The following is a 14,307-nucleotide window of genomic DNA, read 5'->3' as shown; positions in this document are numbered from 1 at the left end:
CAACGTAGAGTGATTTTTTTTTTTTAGAGGCTTGTATACTTCCGTATATTTGTGAGACCAACTTTTTAGAGTCCTTTTTTTTGTATGCCTCTTGAAAGATATGAATTAGGTTGTATTTGTTTTCATCTCTGAATAGTAACGTCTTGTTGTAATAGTCTCTAACTTCCAAGTATCTATAGAAGTCATGCTTTGCCAATCCGTATGTATCTGAAATAGTTTTATAGCTTTGAAATCCCCCGTTTGTTGCTAGTGAACAAGAAGAAGTACTTCCTCTCAGAGTCCACTGTTTAAAGGTCCCATCCAGCCTGGCAGGCATAAGCTATCCAATTCAAGGTCCTAGCCTGTTTTTCTATTTGTAGTTTCCTCACTACCCTGAACCACAGTTTCAGGGTGAACCGGGTCAAATGGTTCAAATTTTGGTAACATTTTTCAGGTTGGTTTTTATTTCCTAAAAGAGACTGTAATGGGAAGTCTGAGTGTAGATTTCCTTAGCTTAGCCTTAGCTTGACGCTCCGTTTAGTCCCCCTTTCCATATCCAAAAAACAAAAAACAAAGCAACAGTCCTTCATAGTTTCTCAATATTTACTTCAAAAGTCCAAACAGGTTCACAGCAACAGAATTCCAAATTACGAAAACTTATAAAGCTCAATTCAAAATGGATGAAGAGAGATTGTGAGGTCAAAAAACCATGTGGCTCCACTCTCCTCTCGCCCAACTTCCTGTTTTTTCTGCACTATCAAAATAAAAGCATACATTTCAAATTAAACTGCATGTAGGCTTCTACACTGAGTCATTTCCATGGTTTTCCATTTAGCTTCATAATTTGGGGGACACCAGTTTACCAGGGGATTCAGTTGTTGCATAATAGTAATCTTGTAAGCACGGCAAAGCTCTCCCTGCCTTCTCTTTATTCAGTTGCGACTTTTTGTATTGGACCCTCGGTCTTCTGCTGTTCCCGATGAACCGTGAGATCCGTCTATCCCATTCGTCAAGTTGTTTTCGGGGTATCTCCAGGGGCAGTGACTGGAAGAGAGAATTCGAGGCAGAATGTTCATTTTAATAATTTCTATTCTGTTACTCATATCTATCGAGGAGAGACCACCGAGTCAGGTCAGATGTGATGTCTTTGTTGAGGGGGCCATAATTGATTTCATAGTTTAGACATTTTATGAAACATCTCATCTGTGACACAAAGTGAGCTGCTGAGTATTTGAGGATTAAACCTGTGACGTGTTTTTGTTAGTCATCTGTCACACTTCCTCTAATCTTAGCTCTTTGTTTTGGCTCAGAAATAATTCCTGCTGGCGTTTTCCACACTCGCGGGTCTTTGTGGGGTCTTGGTCACGCACACAAGCACCAAAGGTTTCCACATATTCAGTCCCATCATCTGTGTTATCGTACTTCAAAGGAAAGTAATTCATTTTTTCTTATTTATGGTAAAAATGTGATTCATGCTGCAGTAAACGAAGCTGATTAAAATATTTCCCGCTGATTTTCCTGTTGGGGGAACGCCGACGTTTCCCCGACGACGGCTCGGTTTTGATCTGGTTTCAGATCGATAAGCTCGGAGCCGAACGGATCGCGTGTTGCTGACAGACGTTCTGCGTCTCCGCTCTTTATCTGCATCAGATTATTGCAGCTGCAGCTTATTAATGTTGATTCTCCGAGTTTCATGCAAAGCGCCCGTTTAATGAGCTTTCTGCAAGCCGCGCTGATCAAAGTTAATTTGTAATTTTAAAGACGAAACGTTTTGTTTGGAGAAGTCTTCACCACTGAGACCATCGTGCAAAAATAATTGGACCCAGCTGCATTCATTACGTTTTTTCTGACATTAATATTTCGGTGGTGTGAAAGGATACTGGTGTAGTAGATACGTAGAAAAACGCCAAGTCAGACTCTTTATATCAGGACAAAATCCTGGTTTTAATCGTTTTAATAGTTTGTTTTTTTAGTATTTATTTATCTATTTCTGTGTGTTTTATGAAGGGGGCTGTAAAGAGTTCCTTTAGGGACATCGGGGCTGACGTGAGATGCTCTGTGGGTCGGTGTTTTGTCCATCTTTCCTCTGATTGGCTGCCCCTCGTAAACAAAGCATTTGAAGAGCAGGTTGGTGGGGCGACTTAAAGGGGTCTTCACCTGTTCATTTGCAGCTTCATACTTGTCTTCTTGGACACTCCTAGGGTAGCTTTGCATGATTTACAACTCAAAATAATCATTTTTTTGTCTTATACTGAGCAGCCAATCAGTTCATCCCTACATTTAAGCTAACTTTATTCTCATTGGCTGCCCCTCGTAAGAATGTGGATGGGGCTTCTGAGGTGAGCTCGTACTTTCACTCACCTCATTAGAAGCTTGAACATTCCCGGGAGAACAGCAGATACGTGACGGGAAGACGAGAGAACTGCGACGACAAAAGGCTGCAGCTTTGCTCAGCGCATGACTCCCAGTATAGAAGGCGTACGCCTGCGCCGCCGTTTTAAATTACAGCGGCTCGAGCAGAATTATAACCCGGTATGATCTTATAATCCACAGAGAGGTCAAATGCTAGATCAGGAGCTGCAGTGTTGGATTAACACTCTCTGTGCTGCTGAATGAGTTTTTTACAGGGAATTTCCTCAACTTATAAATAAATAAATAAATGGGGCGGGTGGTGGGGGGCACGGGGATGTCTGGCAGGGAGTTTTGGGTCCTGTGAGGGAAGGATCTCACTAACGACCCCACTGAAGACCTGCAGGCATCACGTCCTCAGACAGAGTTGTACTTCCTCTTTCAGACTTACCCTCCCAGGGTTAGCATGAAAGAGTTCATGGTTACAGCTCTGTCGTCCACAGCAGCGAGTGAGTTTGGAGTCAAAGCTGCTGCAAAGAGGTGCGTTTGATTCATAACACAGCACAAAGGAAATGAGGAGCAAGAAAATAAGTCGGTTTGTCTGTTTTGCTGATCTTCAGAAGGAAAATCGTCATTGCATGTAGCAGTCATGTTTGTGGAGGTAACGTTAGCATGTGTCACGTGACCTCAGCATCATACAGACTTCCTGTGATGTCGTCTGTGCAGCGCGATGAGGGAACCTCGTGTTAATGAATAAAACTATCGCCGTGGGTTTCAGTCGTTCTCGACTCTTTTAACGCTGTTTCCTGTTTTGCTGCGGTGCTTTAGCATCAGAGAATCGGCTCCACCTGCCGTTTGCCTTCATCAACCAATCACCTGTCATTCAAGCAGCTGCGGGCCAATGAAACGAGTGCCTGCGTTTGAGCTGGAGTTTACATGTAGAAGCTGAAGTCGTCGTGACTCATGACTTTAAATAATAATCACCTTCATGCCGTCTGACTGACGCTGCCGAGCTTCTTCCCAAACTCCTGCCCGAGGCCTGGGCGTGTTTGTCACGCTCACCCTGACGTCCCCCTGATGAAAAATAGATTTCTGCCACACAGTTTTCCAATCTGCCAACCCCCCCTTCACCAAAAGGAGACGTGTGCAGCAGGCCGAGCATGGTGTAATCCCTCTGTGGACACGACGATTACCCCCGGTCCATAATCCACCCCCCACCCCCCGCCGCCGCTGATTTGCAGAGAGCGCGAGCCGCCAGCTTCAGTTTGTTTTCCTTCTCATTCTTTCTGTTCAGACCGGCTTGATTCCTCTGTCAGAAACAGATGGCGTCCCACGAATCTTTTCAATTTAATAAATCAACATCGGGTTTTCAGCCCAGAAGATTTGGATGTTATTCTGCTAATTGCTGCTCTGAACTCGGCTGCTTTTGGCTGCCCCAGAATTTAGGTTTCGAGCGCTGAAGGTCAAAACTGCGACTCATAGTTATTGTAATTAAACCAGGAGATTCCCGCCTCAGAAAGGCTCAGGTGGAAGGAAAAGCATCCAACTTGTGTCACGTTATGAGATGTGAACTGTGGATTTTCACAAACTGGAAAATGGAGCTCAGACCAAAACTAAAGTAACTTAACCTACCAACTACTGTAGGACGGTGAACCATGACAGTAGGCCGGGCAGTGAGATGTGCTGACTGTAGTTTGTCACTCGGACTCACGTTCCCAACAACACTGCACAGATTTTTGTTTCCTGGACTTTGATTAAATAGATTAAAAACTGTTAAAGTGGAAACATTTTAAATGCATCTTCTGTATTTTATAACTGATGTGAGTTAACCCTTTAAGACCTTAAGAGCTTATCTTTATATTCTTTATATTTTTACATGCTGTAGAGCCATTTGTGGGAGTATTTTAAGTAGCTATACAGCAATACAACCGTTATAGCCCAAATTTTGATAATATGTGTGCATTAAGTCCATAGTAACTACATAAACTGCAAAAAAGTGCAATAAACTACAGAAAAATTTAAAATAGTTTTTGGGTTTTTTTTTTACACATATTTCTAGTTAGAGAAATTTTAAGAGGTTTATCCCTCGAAACTGTAAATACAAAAAAGTTGCACAAAATAGTTTCCAACAACAGGAAATTTATTTTGAGTGTCTTCATAGTTTTATTTTTGAGATACACCAAATTTTATAGACTACAGGAAAAATAAATATTATAATGCAAATTTGCCAAAAAACAGCAACACAAATAAACTATTTCCAGAAGTGCAATCTGAGTTTTTTTTTTTTTTTAGCCGTCAGAATTGTTATCTGAAGACCAACAAGGATACCCAATGGATTTATTTTGCCAAATGGATCATCATGGCATTGCCGTATTGGTCCATTTGATCGACCTTTGTTTTTATTATTTATTTTATTTTATTTTCAGTTGTTACAGACGGGACAGACGTGAGTGAGGGATAGGAAAGGGAGAAAGAAAGAGGAAGGAAAATGAAATATAAGTCCTAAGCATCCCAGAAACTATTCAGAAAAGCATGAAGTCAACATGACTTTTAAAAACACCAGTACAGGCCGCGAAGGTTAAAAAAAACCAACATTTTCCGTGAAATGTCACTTCCGGTTCAGCCAGGTAATGGGTAAAATGACAAATGACCGCGAAAATGACATCACTTCCGGTTTCGGGCAGGTAATGGTGGACATGCGATAGTTTGCGCTGACGTCTGTTCCAACGTAGGAAGTGTTATGAACAGCTGATCAGATCAGTAAAGTGTGTTTCTGGAATATTATGTTTTTGTTGCTGCAAGCGCTTTTTATGCAGTTTTTGCAAAGCTATGTGTGGAAGGAAACTGTGACCGAGGACAAGCTGATGGCATAAGATGTAAGTACAACTCCTCTGGTTTCATGTGCAAAAAAAAAAATTGCGCTAGCTTACGCGGTTCCGGTTCTACAGGGATTTAAAAGTAGTTACGCAAAACGGAGCGTGCCGCTCCGACCGGTTTTAAAGGGTTAATGTCGGGTTTGTTTTCATCTTTGCATTGATGATATTTTAGGTTCCCTCCAGGAAAAAGTGTTTATACGTTTGGTTTGATGTGCTGCTGTTTGTTAGCAGGAATAATGGAAAAGATCGGAGTCACTGATCCGGGAATGTTTGGACAGATTGTGCCACAGCAGGATTTGGCAACATCGGAGACTTGGTGTCCTCGCAGATGCAAAACAACCTGAAATAAGAAATGTTTGTACACCTTTGAGTGAATGTGGAGCTGCTGAGCTTCTGCCTGTGAACAGTTGGTCGTTGTGCCCTCCTCATTTAAATCCTGAGGAAGTTCAGCGATGGTGTTTCCCGAGCTGCTCCCGATCGCGTCGTTAGAAGCACAGAGGAAACGTTTGCATCACCTCTCAGTTTATTGTGTGATAATTCTGCCCCTCCTTTGTTAAAGCCGTGAGGACCACACACTGAACACAGGAAATCTCCACGTCTCCTCACACAGCTGCACCTTTAACGTGTACGGTCACGTCTGAGTGCCGTGAGTTTGTCCAAAGCACGCCTTTATAAAAACCAGCTGGAGTCTGCTGATGGTTCTCACCAGTCCGTTTGCAGGACCAGGTCTGCCTCAAGGATCCTCTGATCGTGGTCGGGAACGCAGTTGTTGTTTTTTGTGATTTTGGGAATAATGACGATGATGATGAAGCTTTATTTGTCACGTGCAGTTGGCTGCAGTGAAATCTTCAAACCAAACGTACATGACACAAACATCACGTCGGGTAGACGGGTCAGAACAGGTAGCATCAAGACACACAATGACATGTTCAACACAACAAATTCTGACTAAAGCTGTGATAATTCAGCAGGTTTAAGAGGCCTCGGGCTGCACAGACACATGGGAGAAACACGGCGCCGGCTTCTGGAGACGCGACGATATTTTGAGTCAGATCAGTTTTAAGTGAAGTTTTTGATTTGCATTTATAATCTGGACCACCGCGATCCTCACAACGTCGCTCACAGAGGCAGACGCCGCGGTCAGCAGGTCAGAGTTCACGGGAGGAAGCACACGAACACCCAACGACGTTATTCTGAGCATCGTTATTAAACATGAATCTGATTATTTCTCCTCAAAATCGAGTGTTGTTGTTCCACTTGTAGCTGCGCCTCAGCTGAGGAGCTTACAGTGAGGCAGCGCTCTTATTCTGAAACTACAGGAAGGTGTTTCTCCAGGTGAAATGTGAGTGTGGAGGTGTGTTTCTGTGTGCGATGGGAGAAACGAGTAGACGCACAGATTTACTGCTTTGTGTTTACATCACGATGTAACATGCTCACAGTGTCGTGTTCAGGCTTGTGAAACAGGTCGTTGTTGTTTTAACAGTCGTGGTGTCGTTCCTGCAATCAGAGAACAGTTTATCTGCAGTGTTTACTGTACGTGAATCAGCTGAGAGACGCTCACACACTGAACTACACGTTTGTGTCCTCACACATGCAGCTTTGACTTTCAGCTGAGCAGCAAACCTGTTCGTTAGGCAGATGTGTGACAAATTAAAGGAAAAGCACCTGCCCACTCCACTGACACTGAGTGTTCATATCACATAGGGGTGGGGAAAATGGATACTGTGTAGCATGGTGATATTTTGTTTGCTAATAATGTATGGATACAGGGACAGCAGAAATCGATACTTTGTTACAAAAAGGTTTTTGTGCTCTGACTTCAGAGCATGTTGATCCTTTTTCTGAGCAAGAATCCTGACATTCCTTCACTGTCCAAATGTGTTTAATAAACATGACAGTTTACTTATTTTAATTTAAGACATGTTTTATTTTAATGAAGTTTAAAACTTTTTTATTTAATGTAAAATTATATTTTGTTTTAATTGACTTTCAAATTCTTCAGTTGCTGAAGGGGCTGCATAGTTTTCATAAACTGCATAGTTCAGAATAGCTATAATTGTACCAGATGGTTGATTCAGTTAAGTTGGACTAGACTGTAATACAAACCGTTCAGTTTGTCAACAATCAAACTGAAATGAGAGAAAGACTGAGTGTGAGACTTTGATATTAGAGAAAATGAATATTGATAAAGTTTACCTTTATGTACAGAATCTGAATATCGCAAAATATTTTTTAAAAATTGCAATAATATCGTATCGTGGGATGTGTGGTGATTCCCACCTCTAATATCACATCAGTCTCATCACAGACAGGCTCAAACCCCAAATGTTTGTTTATTAGTAAACACGAGCGCCTGCAGGGAGAGCAAAGGGATTCCTCATGATGTTAAAGGTGAAATATATACGAGGGAGTTTTCAGGGAGCAGCTGAGACAAAACAGTTTGACTCCAGCAGTCAGTCATCATCAGTATTTCATCAGGTTGATCTGATATTTATTTTCTCGTCTTTCTGTTTCTGCTGTGACAAAGCTGACCCTGGATCTAAATCTCTCTGCACGTTGGTCTGCGGCTGATTCTGGGCTCAGGGTGAGATTCATAAACCTGGAGATGGTTTAAAGCTCAGCTTTGGTGAGAAGGTTGCGAGGAAGGCGAGAGACTCGTGTAAACGTTGTTCTTCATCGTTTTCAAAAAGACTTTCCAGCGTTCTGCTTTTGTTTGTCGTCGTCGTTGGATTTAGAAGATTAATCCGCGTCTGATCTGCGCTCCTGACCTCGGCGAGCGCTGGGTGTGGCCAGTTCATGCCGCATGTTTCGCTGCAGTGTGGTCGAGCTGATGGCGACTGCAGTCTAAACAGGCGTGGTCTTTTCTTAGAGCGGACAACAGACGCTGTGTCCGTCTAACTGGCTAATGTGATCAGTCACTGGGCCAGTTATCTGTCAGCTGGTTTTAATTAAATCCCAGTCCTGCAGGTCAGAAATGGGAGCTGAAGACGTCTGAGGAAACGTCCCACTGTGGAAATCTCAGACCTGTGGATTATGCACCGTGTGCACGATTTATTAAACCTGATTAATAGATCAGCTTTTTGCATTTAGGCCGATGATGTGCTGCTCTGCTCCTCAGTCCTGCAGCCGTCGAGCGTTTTAGTCTGGGTTAATAATTAAACGTGGAGAGAAAGTCTCGGGTAAAAACAAACAAAGCTGAGCATCGTCTTTGTGGTGAAGCTGCTCAGGTTTGAAAAGTTTCATGTTTGACTGAAATCAGGGAGTCTCTGCTGTTTTTACTTCTTTTTATTTAAAGGAAATGATTTGGTATTTAAATTCTGAACCTTTCTTTGATTCCTGCTTTTAAAAAACGGCAGCTCATAGAAACCTTTATCCCAGAGTGCTGCAGTGTTTCCAGGTTCAGGTTCTCTGCGGTTTGTCAGCCTCTGTGGTCACAGCAGAGGCTGACAAACAGCTCTAAGTTGGGAAGCAGCTCGCTGGTTTCACTGTAAAACGATCTCCGAGTCTCCCACAATTCCACAGAGGTCTCTCTGTTATTGGGCATCAATTCAGCGCCGTGTTTAAGGCCGTCCCCCGAGGACAGACGGACTGACAGCAGGGAAACCAGCGCTCTCACGGTCAGGTGACCCCGGAGCCTTTCATTTACTCGGGCTCAGTTTGCACTGCTTAAGTTTAAAGAATAAAAAAGCTGCATTAAACCCGTCAGTGAAAGAAGCAGCTTAAGCTGGTTTAAAGTGCAGCTCAGTGTGTGCTCTCGATCAGACCTGTTAGTCTCCTCAGTTTAACAGGTTCATTTACAGAAGTCTGGAAACTAAATACTCAGTGACGTGACCTCGATTACTTCTGGCTGTTAAATAAATATATAAACCAGCTTCTCCTGGTGTGTGCGTTTGTTTCCACTAACCTCTGCCCACCAAAGCCACCAGAGAAGTCTTTGAAGAGTCCTGAAGGTAAATATTTGGTGTTTGGAGCATTACTGTCAGGAAAAAGTGTTTTAAAACCATTTTTGAGACATAATCAGAAACTTTTAAAATAATTTTCCCTGAAAATCTGACTGTGCACATGCTGTTTATATCCAATGAAATTAAAGTTGCTGAGCAGTGTGTGCTGCATGTTACAGCCTCTAGGGGGCGCTGGCTGGGAAAACAAAAGCAGACTTGACATTGAGCATCATCTCTGGTTTTTATTTCTCGTCATTCGTCTCCATATTTCATCGTTTAATCCTCTAGCCTGCTCATGGTGACCTCCACCTCCCTGTAATCCAACTTTCTATCTGTGCCTGTATTTGTTTAAATCTACTCTTTGTGCAGCATCTGGTCTCTGCAGGAGGAGCTGCAGCATGCTGCAGTGATGCAGGGCGCCGTTAAAATGTTATATCTTTGTCGTCTTTAAACGGTCAGTAAATGTTATTTAGGTTAATAGAAAAAGTGAGTATGCTCATAAAAACAGATACAACAGCATGTAGTTAAATCTGCCATTAAACGAATGCATTAACTAACAACTTATAATGAATCTGTTAGAAACAGTCGTCGTGTTGCTCAGTCACACTGGAGGAACAAAGTGTTACGGCCTCTCAGAGGAAAGAAAGCTGGATTTTTATTAGCTGAGCTAAACAGTCGAGTGACGGCGTTCCACGGATGGTGAAAAACTCCTGGGTGGATCGGTCGCGTTTTTACAAACGGTGTTAGAAACATGCCGGGCAGCTGCTGTGGGCGGAGTTTAAATGTAGTGATTTCATGTTTGTGACAGCTGCTGTAGCTTGTAGCTGCGCATGCACTTGAATTAGGAAGAGACTGGTGGAAGTTTTATCCTCCAACTTTAATTTCTCTCATTTCCAGCTCAAGATTTTGATTCTTGAACTTGAGCTTTGCATGATTTTTTTCCGCTAAGAATAATCCTTCTTTGTCTCAGTTCATTCCTCCTCCGACTGAAACAAGCTCCCTCTGCTCCACTCTGTGTGGAAGGAGGTGCACACACAGTGAGACTGGGAGATTATTTCAGTGTATTGATCTGTTATCTTGTAACGATGTATCTACCCTGGTGTTGATGCCGGTGTGTGGTGGTCGCGTCCTGGTGGTTTAGAAACAAAACTCTGCAGCTTCGTCCCTCTGGCTTCCTCGCTGTTTGTTGTGGTTTCCTCACATCCTTTCTGATAGTTCCCAAGAATTACTGAGCAGGCCAATCACAGGCGCTGCGTTGAGACGACGTGTAGTTATTCTTCCAGGGAGGTGTTGGTCTGCGGCTAACGACGTGTCCGCAGCGTAGATTTATCACAGAGTGTCAATCGCACACTTATGACTTTAACTGTGGGGCTCAGAATCAGCAGATATCCAAAGGTAAAGTGTCTGTACGCTAGCTGAGCTTAAAGTCTGGATGGATCTCCACCGTCAAGTCTTTCACTAAGTGCCAAAGGTGTCACTGGTGAAACAGTCGGTGGGCTTCGCCCTGTGGGGTCATGAGTGTGGGAGCCTGATGGGATCCAGCTGCTGCTGAGACTTTTCGGGGCCAGGATGCTGCAGACGTTCACACAGTTGTGGAAACAAAGAGACGACTTTGTATTTTTAGTTCTTGCATCAGCTTCTGCGCTGATATCTGAGGCTATTTTCAGTCATCAAAGGCTTTTACGTAAGCTGCAGTCAGTGACAATCACAGCGCTCTGCTTCACTGATGTTGTTCTCAGTCATGTGACCGACCGGCCCATGAAGCACACCTGATGATAAATGTGATAATTCAGCCCGGTTCAGGGTGAGTCTGCAGGTTAGACGTTGCAGCTCCACGTGGCACTGCTGGTAGCCATGGTAGAGGCTTTTATTGTGAAAGAGCAGAGCACAGGAAGCCCCTGAGTGCTCAGAAAGAACGTAGTTTAGTTTAGACTGTTACAAAGCAGATAACACCATCATTAAAGGCAAAGAGCCGAGAGGCTGAGAAAACAGTGGGCAGGTTGAAAGAATAAAAGTTTAGATGTCTGTGAAAAGCAGTCGTGTTTGTTTATGTGCTGGGAAAGCAGAGAAAGGTGTGTGGGGGTGGGTCAGGATGCAGGTGGGTTGCAGTGGGTGAGATGGCGAGCAGAGCTGGAAGTTTGACGGTGATCCGCTGCCTGTCGACAGGCGACGGTCTGCAGAGGTGGAGCCGGAGCAGCTTTTCTTTGATTGGTTTGGATTGTAAATGTGGACCCAATGAAAGTTTCCACTGGGTGTAAAAGTAGGAGACTTTATGGCGGAGCTGCTTTTTGTTTTATTTATAGCTCTCGATGTGCCAAAGCTCCAAAATAGAGGCTGTAAAGCCACCAGGAGCCCGGAGGATGTTTGGGATTCCTCATTTCTCATGATTGCTTCCTCGGATCCATCCAGGCGCTGCACTCCTTTTACATTTTTACCGAGCTCGGTACTTTCTGAGGTCGTTACAAATCCGTGTGGAAAGGGTTAACAGGCAGCGAGACGCCGCTGCGGGCTGACGGCGGGGAGTGCCAGAGATTTAAAGGCCAGTGGTCATCCCGAGGAGCTGTTGAAGTGGTGATCTGACGGTTTAGGGGGAAACATCTGTGCCGGCTGGGCGGTCAGCTGCCACGGCGAGCCAAAGAAAGCCCGCTTAATTTAGATCCGCTCGCTGCGAGCGCGTTTCGGGATATAAAAAAAGCTCGCTGGATGCGGCTGCCAGGGCGAAGCTTTTTATAATAACAGCCTACTGTAAACATGTGAACGTGGAGGCATGATATCAATCACACCGTCAGTCGCTGTTAGTCACTCGCTGCAGCAGTTTGACCCGCTGAGCTCAAACCGAGGAGGTCAAAGCGACGTGCTTCAGCTCGTGGCCTCATCAGGAACGTCTGCATATAATAAAACAACCAATCATATCCATCCATACAGTGTGGCAGAAGCATGTACGGGCTGAGGACAGACCTCCTGCTCGAACACTCACAGAGATGCAGGTGCTTTATTTTGAAAAGCTCTGCTTTAAAACTCCTGACCTGACTCTTTCTTTTACTCCTGCTTTAACAGTGAAACGAGTCGCTGTGCAGAAAGATTTCCATCTGAGATTCAGTGTTTTTTGTTTGCTTTATTCTTCATTTCTCTGAATGTGACAGGTGTGTATCAGCAGGTGACTCACCTGTGGAAACCTGATCCTGACCTATACATGAAAGCGTGAGCAGCATTTTCTTTAATCTGTTTTAAACGTTTTTAATGGCAGTGGAAAACCTCCAAACGTGTCACGTGCTGTACTTTTACTGAACGTTAATGTCGGCCTGATGAAGCCGTTTCCTGTGTGTCGCCTCCGCCGCAAAACTCGCGGTCGTGACCCCGACGAGTGTCAGGTCGGTGTTTGTCCTGCACTCTGGCCTCCCTCGCCTGCTCCGTGAGCTCTGAGCTCAGCGAATCTGATTTTTAAGTGAAGAAATACTCAAATCTAAAATGTTTTACGAGACAGGAACCTTCACTTCTTATCAAAGCTTTTATTGTGAAAAATTAGCAGCAGCTTGTAATGGAAACTGATCAGATTTCATCTTTATTCTGATTAAATAAAATATATTTCTACTCTAATTACACCTGCGACCTGCGCCAGGGAGAGCAAAGGACGTACAAGCTGTTAGACAGGAAATGACAAAATAGACAGAGCCTTCAAAATAAGAGCATGGGAAGAGTCTACCAGTTAAAGATAAATAAAATAAATGAAGTTGAAAACGACTCCATTACCAATCGCCTGTCTCTCTGTGTCCTCGCAGATATCCAGGAGTTTTACGAAGTGACCTTATTGGACAGTCAAAGATGGGTGGAGTCTTCCAAGGGGGCGGACCCCATGGCGCCCGTCAACCTATGGGACTTCTCCAGCCTTCAAAGTACAACGGTGACCTCGGACACGCTGCCCAGCCTTAGCACCAGCATCGAGGTAAGAACTCCAGCTGCTGACAGCTGCCGCTCCGCCCGTCAGGACAGGAAGTGCCACCAACACTCGGGTTCTTTTTCCTGCTTCCTGCTGCTCTGTAGCAGAGACGCCGACCGTTGGTTAAAAATAGAAAACGGTAAAAATAGATCAAACCTTTCAGACCGCGCAGGATGAAAAATGAAGCTGCGTTTGATTTGCAAAGCAGCTCGATGGACAAACTGACGCCATCTGCTCCCCGCTCGCACTAAACGAGGAAAAGCAGGATTCCCGCCAGCGCCGGCTCCTTGACGGGTACAAACGGGTCGAACTCCTGGTCACAGCGTGTTTGGTTTGATTAGTTTGGGCTGATGAGCAACTCGTTTCACTGCAGCAATAATATTTCTGCTTGGAGCCTCATTGAGTGTCGGTTTTCTTCCTTCAAAAGAAAACTCACAAAAACTGTGAGACTATTTTATCCAGAACGTTAAAATTACAGGAGCTGAAATACATTTTTTCTGATTTCCAAAACCCTGAAATGACTGAAACGCATGAATGCATCTTTAGCTCGCGCTACGCTGAGCGGTTGTGGTCGGTCGTCTCCTAAAGGCCAAGAAAACCCTCCATCAGTGTGTGGATGCCATCTGTTATCACTCCTCCTGCTCTTATTTTGAAACAAGAGCTGGATCTTCCTGTCTTGTTTACCAGTTACAGCAGCCATGTCTTGGTATTTCCTGGCAGTGACAGAAACAGTCATCACTCATAAACGAGAGATTTAAAAATAGAGAATGACACGTTGGTATTTTGTTCGTAACCGGAGAAGCCAAAATGAAACCTTCTTTTCTTTCCTGTTTACTTTTCTGGGCTTTTTTTAAATATAGACGTAACCACGGTGATGTCACCCTTTGGTTTTGTCCTCAGTCTTAGCAGTTTGGCTGCCACCATGTTGGTTTTTGGAGCCAGTAGTGAACATGTAGGTAGTTAAATGCTCAGTTACCTGGTAATGCTAGCAAGCTTGCATTCAGAGACATGGAGTGGTGCTAATTAATGCTAATTAATGCTAACATCCAATTTAAATTGTTACATTTCATTAAATCTGGAGCTCAGACTTCTTGGACGGTCTGTTAGTGCCGTAACCTCACTGCTGGTCAGATGATGTCATTAAAACAGTCCAGAATACCAGCTCAAGCTTGGAGCCAGCTAGCAGCTACAACCACCTGTGTCACCATTCACCTGTCGAAGAGGC

The 14,307-nt window shown here is 44.0% G+C and overlaps 1 protein-coding gene across 11 annotated transcripts in view; it reads left to right on the top strand.

Moving 5' to 3' along the window:
* The window catches only part of dlg1b (discs large MAGUK scaffold protein 1b), a 100,682-nt gene that overhangs the window by 9,250 nt on the left and 77,125 nt on the right, over positions 1-14,307 (top strand). For all 11 annotated transcript variants that reach the window (XM_085140621.1, XM_085140622.1, XM_085140624.1 and 8 more), the window contains exon 3: positions 12,925-13,088. In XM_085140621.1, coding sequence (XP_084996747.1) covers positions 12,925-13,088 — 164 coding nt within the window. The remainder of the gene's footprint in view (positions 1-12,924; positions 13,089-14,307) is intronic.

The sequence above is a fragment of the Neolamprologus multifasciatus genome, chromosome 18 (genome assembly GCF_963576455.1).
Source record: "Neolamprologus multifasciatus chromosome 18, fNeoMul1.2, whole genome shotgun sequence".
Classification (NCBI taxonomy): Eukaryota; Metazoa; Chordata; class Actinopteri; order Cichliformes; family Cichlidae; genus Neolamprologus; species Neolamprologus multifasciatus.
The sequence above is the reverse complement of the archived record's forward strand: the minus strand, read 5'-3'. Positions and strand labels throughout refer to the sequence as shown.